Source organism: Rhincodon typus, chromosome 15 (genome assembly GCF_021869965.1).
Source record: "Rhincodon typus isolate 14 chromosome 15, sRhiTyp1.1, whole genome shotgun sequence".
In the NCBI taxonomy this organism is placed as follows: domain Eukaryota; kingdom Metazoa; phylum Chordata; class Chondrichthyes; order Orectolobiformes; family Rhincodontidae; genus Rhincodon; species Rhincodon typus.
This window is the reverse complement of record NC_063346.1, coordinates 13,577,693-13,585,441: the sequence shown is the minus strand read 5'-3', so window position 1 is coordinate 13,585,441 and position 7,749 is coordinate 13,577,693. Positions and strand designations below refer to the sequence as shown.

At 39.8% G+C, this 7,749-nt stretch overlaps 1 protein-coding gene across 3 annotated transcripts in view; it reads right to left on the bottom strand.

The window, feature by feature from the left end:
• Nucleotides 1-7,749, bottom strand: part of LOC109920150 (CBY1-interacting BAR domain-containing protein 2-like) — a 34,908-nt gene that overhangs the window by 12,123 nt on the left and 15,036 nt on the right. For all 3 annotated transcript variants that reach the window (XM_048605862.1, XM_048605864.1, XM_048605863.1), the window contains 2 exons: nt 4,545-4,649; nt 3,132-3,245 (listed from right to left, as the gene is read on the bottom strand). In XM_048605862.1, the coding sequence (XP_048461819.1) occupies nt 3,132-3,245; nt 4,545-4,649 (219 nt within the window). The remainder of the gene's footprint in view (nt 1-3,131; nt 3,246-4,544; nt 4,650-7,749) is intronic.

Genomic DNA, 7,749 nt, shown 5'->3' with positions numbered 1-7,749 from the left:
CCCCCTCTCTCCCTATTTATTTCAGAACCCCCTTCCCCTCCCCCATTTCTGATGAAGGGTCTAGGCCCAAAACGTCAGCCTTTCTGCTCCTATGATGCTGTTTGGCCTGCTGTGTTCATCCAGCTCTGCACCTTGTTGTCTCGTAATCCAGAGGCTCCGGTTAATGCTCTGGAAATACTGGTTTGATTCCCAACATTCAATTTCAAATACTTCGTCAATTACTGAAATTGAAAGCCAGTCTCAGTAATGGTGGCCATGAAACCATCAATTGCTTAAGTAAAGTTTATAATACAAAGGTCCTTCAAGGGAAGACGTCTAACTTATTTGGATTCCAGACGCCACAGGAAAGTGGTTCACTTTTAACTGTTCAATAAATAGTGGACAAAGGACAATGAGGAATGGGGAAAATGTGTTGGCCCTGCCAGAGGTGTCCACATCCCATGAAAAGATCCCAAATCGATCAATGCAGACCATACTTGCAGAAAGGTTGAATGAGGCAGACAAACAATGGTTAATGTTCAGGCTAAAAAATGAGAGGGTGGAAGAATTCCCAGCTGTGAATGTGAATTCCTAGAATTCCACAGTTCGTAAGTTGCCTGAAATTCTGTCCCTGTTGTTTACATTCGTACTGCTTCATGGAACACTCTCATCAATGATGCTGTGAGAGTGGTCCAGTCAAAAGGTCGTTGTGGGGTGGGATTTATTAATGATCTGGAGGTTTTGTGCACAATTTACAAACTTAGAGGTAACACTAAGAATTGTTATCAGACTGGTAGACATCAGGTGGGGGGGGGCAGCACAGCGGCTCAGCGGTTAGCACTGCTGCCTCACAGCACCAGGGACATGGGTTCAATTCCAGTCTCAGGCAACTGTCTGTGTGGAGTTTGCACATTCTCCCCATGTCTGTGTGGATTCCCTCTGGGTGCTCCAGTTTCCTCCCACAGTCCAAAGATGTGCAGGTTAGGTTGATTGGCCATGCTCCATTGCCCATAGTGTCCAGGAATGTGTAGGCTAAGTGGGTTAGCCACAGGAAATATAGGGTTACAAGGATAGGGTGAGGGGGGTGGGTCTGGGTGGGATGCTGTGAGGGTCAGTGTGGACATGTTGGCCTGAAGGACCTGTTTCCACACTGTCAGGATTCAATAATCTATGGCCTTGTGTTGGGAGATTGTACTCATGACTGGCAAATTATGTTTCATTTGGAAAGGTACAGTATTATGCACATTGCCACTGAAAATGTTCAACATTTAGGGAAAAACATAACAAAAGCCTGAGAAATATAAAGATTTACAGGTGTCCTAATTTATAAATCTCTAAAAGTAAATGGTATGAATTGGAAGTGCAAGATGATGAGTGAACATAAGAGCATTAATTATAAAACAAGGCATGATACTTTGCCCTTGCATAAGATCTTGGCTTCATGTGGAATGCATGTTTAGTTTTGATATGTCACAAGGTGAATGATATTGAAACTTTGGAAAGGGAGAAAAGGAGGCCATTAAACTGATTCACAGGAAAAGTCATCCTTATTAGCACGATTGGTTAAAAGAGTGAAGCGTAGATTTACAGCTGTTCTGATTGAAGCTTATGAGACAATGAAAGGAAGAGATTGTGTTCCAGTTTGTACTAATTAACTGCACTATTTGAATGCACTCTGAGTTGGTCTCCCACATTGTACAATTCATGGATGTGAGGTGATCTACCACTCTGCTGCTCATGTCTTAGTGTACCATTCTGCTGTGCTGGTTGATCAACAGAACATCATGGTCAAGCAACATCTTGTTTTTAAAGTTCTCATCTCTGTTTTCAAATCGATCCATAGCATTACAGTCCCCATTTCTGAAATCGTCTCCTGTCCCAGAACCCTGAAAGATATCTGCGTGCCTTCAATTCTGGCTTCCTGTGCGTCTTCAATATTGACTGTAGCTGTACTTTGCATCACCTAAGCTCCAAGCTCTGGAATTTTGTCTCCATCCCTCCACACTCCCTAACCTCATTTTCATGATTTAAGAAATTTCTTAAAACCTGACTCTTTGACCAAGATTTTGATTATCTTACCAAAAATCTCCTTATGGCTTGGTATGCTATTTTACTTGATAAAGCTATTGTAAGGTGTGATGGGACATTTTATCGTTTATAAATGCTCTGATAAATATAGCTTGTTATTGGAAATAACCAGTCGTCACAATTTTCAGTTGTGTATGTTAGATGTAGGTGGACGTTAGGAGGCGGTTCATTTCACCGTGTGTATTGGACCACAGTAACAGAAAGCTGGTTTGAACAGTTGACACAGTGAACTCCTGGAGGCAAGAGCAAGACCCATTTCTGGCTGAGGCAGGGTTTGCCTCTCACAAATGGAAACTGTTGTGAGGAATTCATGATCCGTGTGATCTCCGCAACTGGTTGCGATCAGCCAGTAATTAGCAAAGAGGGAATCAACCAGAGAAAAATTCCCTGGATTATTTCCACCCAATTGTGTTTATATCTGGTTTTCCCTAGCTTTTCTCAGGGAAAAGTTGGAAGCAGTGGGGTCTATTTATTGTGAAGGTATCAACATTCTTTGATAGGATAGATCCGATGGACCAAGGGATTTGTTTGTTCATTGTTATCCATATGAGACTTGACTTAAAGATCTCAGTGCATATTTTTCAATGTTTTTAGAAATTTTTAATTCTTTTAGTGAGTGTGTCTTTTTCTCATACAGTGGGAAAAAAAACTTTGCAATGAGAAGAATGTCTGTTTAGATTAAATGTTAAATCCTTTCCTGTGTGATGTTCCAACCTTCACAAGCATTGTTTAACAGTAAAGCAACAGTTGATGTTCACAGGGTAATGCTCATTGGTCACTACTGAGCTTTGAAGTTTGAGAAAAGTAAGACAAAGTGATGGACTTGGTTTCAATTTTTGCTGTACAACCAACAGTCACCTAATATATTGTTTTGTTTTATCTCCCAATTATTCCAGCTTCTGCAATACCATTTTCTGTGTGCTTTTGGCTTTCATCTAGATGTTTCATTTGTTGAAAAAAACAAAGTATTTTTTACTTCTGTTTGCCCTAGTCAAGATTTCTTATAATCTGTCCGCTGGATTTTTTTTAACTAGGAACTGAACTCAAGTTAATTCCGTTCATACCTCCAGATCCTTCTCTTCATCAAAGTTGTTCAGGTGTTGAACAGCATTCGTGTACATCTCAAGGGCCTTGGCATGGAATATCATCTCGATGGTCACAAAGTTTGAGAAAATAGCCTGTGAATTAAAAAGAAAGAAAATTGTCCAACTTGTGCAAAGTGAATCACAACACAGCGGACAGGCACATTTGTAGATGACTGCTCAAGTCCCCTCTGGTGCTATCAGAAGACTGCTATTCTAATGGTGGACTGGAATCCAGTTGGTACTGCTGCTACAGAGAGGCCTATGTGCAGGGTCAAGGTCAACTAAGCACCAATAACAACAAGATTGATAAGAGGTCTGGTAATTTAATGAAGACCGAAATATCACAGGATGAAGGAAAACTGAGGGAAGGGACCGTCATAAGATTGGGTTCAAGTAACAGCCTTTAGAACATAGGAACATTGGAACAGGAGTAGGCTATTCAGGCTGTTGAGACTGCCCTGCAACTTAATACTATAATTTTTGATTGAACACTTCAATGCCTTTTGCTCATCTCAACCTCATAATGCTGCGAGCCACTGATAATCAGAAATCTATCAGCCTCTACCTTAAACATACTCAAAGACCAAGTTTCCTCAGCCCTCTGTGACTATAACACCATAAGACTCAGAAGCAGTAGTAGGCCATTCAGCCCATCCAGTCTGCTCTGCCACTCAATTATGTCATGGCTGGTCTGATAATTCTCTCAACTCTACTTTCCTGCCTTTTCCTCATAGCCCTTGATTTCCTTACTGGTTAAAATTTGTCTGTCTCAGTCTTGATTATATTTAACAACATAGCCTCAACAGCCCTCTATGGTAAAGAATTCCACAGATTCACTATTCTTTGAAAGCAGAAATTTTAAATGCGCAATATGTTATTCTGAGATTATGCCCACTGGTCCTAGGCTCACCCACAAGAGGAAACGATTTTTCCACATTTACCCTGTTCAAGTCCCCTAAGAATTTTATATGTTTCAACAGTGACATGTGGCAGAGAATTCTAAAGGTTCATAACCTTCTGAAACGGTTTCTCCCTATCTTGAATTAAATTGCATCCCCCTTATTTTTAACTTGTGCCCCCTAATTCTAGGCTCCCTAACCAGAACAAAGAACTTACTTACATCTACCCTGTCTGTCCCTTTAAGAGTTTTGTAGGTTTCCATGAGATTAGCTATCATCCCTCGAAACTCTAGGGAATACAGTCCAATTTGCCCAGTCTCTCTTCATAGACAGTCCTGCCATTTCGGGAACAGGTCTGGCGTGCCTTAATTGCACTCTCCCTTTGTGAAAGGCTTTGAAAGTAAGAATAATCTGAGGCAAGGAATGGCTTGAAAGAAAGGCAGGAAATTGAGACGTCATTTGTGAATAACCAAATCAACTGCAATCTTCATACCTTAATGTCCTTCAGTTTTTGCAGTTGAAATTTGAGAATGATCTCTTCCAGCTGATGTGTGGTGTGATTGACATCGACTGAAGCCTTCTGCACATTGGCTTCAGCCTAAGGAAAGAAACCAATGTTCACATTCAGAAAGTCATGTTAACATGGAGTAAACAATTAAGCCTTTGCAGATTCACTTTGGCATGAAGTGTACACTGCACTCCAAGGGATGACACTAAAAAAAGAAGCACATCTTATGCTGAAATTAAATCAGCTAAACTTTACATTTCTTAAAAGCATTCTTTTTCAAATTGTCATGCATCTGGACTACAGTCTGTCTTCCATTATGTGTTGAAGCTGGATCATGTACTGTTTCTGAAGCTATTTCCAATAAAATCCACCATGGAATAGAAAGGTATGTGGAGAAGCATCAAGCCTGAGGGCAGTGTTGCTAACCTTTTGTTAATGGTCACAAGTAAAACCTTTGTCCCCTCAACACTCGTGTTCAAGAAAGCTGCGCCACGGACAATCCAAACTCTACCTGCAGTTATGGCTCTGAGCAAGTATAATGAGTAAATATGGAATAAAAATGTATTACTGTGCAATATTTTGAGACTTTAATTTTGCTTAAACCCTTACTTTAGACATTATGAAAGATGTTTGAGAGATTACGGAAACACAATGGCTAGATTATGCAAACCCAGGAGATAAACTCACTCTGCAAGTTGTTTAACAAAATTACACTTCAAACATTAAGAAAGCACACCACTGAATCCCTCAGAGGCTTAACAGATACAACACACTTATCTCATAGATCTTCAATGAAAATGCTTGCCCCACAAAATAAATTTCATGGACAGCCCTAAGATTTTGAGGTGGGAGATGCTCTATATCTTAGCAAAAATGGCACTTGAGACATGAATCCAGCATTTCCCTTTCTGACCTTGGTCCCTACTATTTTCACATGGTGGGAGGGAATAAAGGCAGCAAGTCGTAGTTTGCATATTAGTGATTCACACAAGAGGCAATGCTACAAGTTACAGGGCAGATGCTGTCAATGAAATCTGATTTTCACTAGTGGGATATCCAGAACATGACGTGTATATTTTAGACCCATTAGGAAAATGTTTAAACTTACTGGAGGTCTTTGGTGGGCTATGCTACCCTGCCAAAGTACCCTTTGGGGTTGTTAAAGATAAACATGATGCGCGTGAAAAGTGGAGAAATCCATTGGAACTGGCAGATACTGTAAAGATTATTGACAAAGGAAGCTATCAATAGACTGGTCAAGCTGTCAATGTCTTTAAATTTCTGGCTCTTTAAATATTTGAAAAGAAACCAGAATGTTAATAAATAAGATGGCTACTATAGTACTGTGTTGGTTGATGTAGGGCTGGTAATTACAGGGATTAGTGCTGCATGACTGGTTTCACAATCAATAATTATCACTCTGGGGTGCCTGTCAGTTCACAGTTTTGACAGTTCCAAGTGCTTACAAAATCTTTGATTATGAATACAAATGTAATTTATATATTTTTTAAAGGAGTCTTAATCAATGATGGTGTATTTTTAATAGTGAATTCTTTATTAGTCACTGAAGAACTTTATTTAATCTCTTTAATCCTGATGTCTGCTCATGGCAAACATAGATTGGTTGGCATTGAGGGTGTAAAAGTGGTTGCCATGGTAATGCTGGTTGCCATGAGCTGCCATCAATCGGCAACACAGCTGTAAGGAATTGGAGTGAGCAGAGGAGCATATAAAGATATGATTAATATAAGAGGCCACTCAGAATGGATAGTGGGTGGCTCATGCGGTATCATGGATTGGTATGGGGTTTGGGCATGAGAGGTTTGTGGTAACATGAAGGGATGAACATTTAGGCAGGAGGGCTTTGTTCTGTTGTATTCATTTATCATAGTTTCAACAAAGTGCTGGAGTAGCAACCTTTTAGCCAGTCTGCCATTACACCCAGCTGGCTCAGTGATTTCCTCTGAACTCCATCCAGGCAATGGCCACATTTTACATTTTCATCTGCCCGCAAACAAATATCTCAACGTACAGGACACGTTTTCTTTTGTTGAGAGCCATGAATTGTCCTGACCCTGCGCTCCTGATCTGGGAGTGAAAATTCAAGCCAGTGTACCTTGTCCGCAAATTAATCTTAAAAATGGATTATCTGGCCATCATCTTATTCCTGTTGGTTGCCTTGCTGTTGCAAATTGGCTGTAGCCATCATTGCAAGTATCTAGTTCTTGGTTCATGTTATCCAGAATATAACTTTCGTTTTAAGATTAGAAGGGAGAGAGCTGCAAAACAACAAGTTTTACTTAACTCGGGAACTGGAAGATTGATGTCTATACTCCATGCAAAGAAAGTCTGGAGAGAGATAGTTTTTGTTTTGGGCAGTAAACAACCTTAAAAGTATTCAGGAAACCTTGGAAAGCTATGAACTCATTTATTTTGTCAGAAGAAAAAAGAATTAGTACATGATGGATATTTAACCTAAAGGTCAGCCCACATCAGGCTACATCATCATGTAGGTGGGTGGAGTTAGGAAGGATTTTTTATTTCAATTTAGTCTATGCATTTGCTGATATTTTTGGTTGCAATTTGAATCTGATGTAGTTTGCAGCCCAGAGAAGTAACAGTCAGATACACCTATGCTGTAAGCAGAGTAAAGTCCTCACATCTTTATTGAGTATGTGGAAAATGAATGAGGTTTAATCTCAGATTGAATCCTGTGAGGGGATAAAATCTGGAAAATCAACTAGGTTGAAGCTGGGGGGAGAAGCCATTAAACAAAAAAAGACAAAGTTATAAGTAGATTTATTTGGAAGTATTGGAATAGCAACCAATGGACTAACGCATCCACCGTCAAGAGAGGGTGAATGAAGGTTGTACCTCTGACAATAGCTGGAGCTGTGGAAAATTCTCCAGAGAACTACAGGGCAGTCCTTACAGAAGTCAATGACCTTAGGTTTGATGCGTCTGATAAGAGAATTCTTGGAGGAAGCAGCAAGTAAACCTGAGTGCACAACATGCATAATTCTAAAGCATCTTGTTAAGTTAATAGTGCTTGTTTTGTTTAATACAATGAATATTGTTTCATTAACAATAAGAGAAATTTTGAGGTGGTGTTCTATTGGTTAGAAACAAGGTATTTTGATTTATTTTAAATATTAGCATTCTCTAACAGGATCGTAATACTTTTCATACA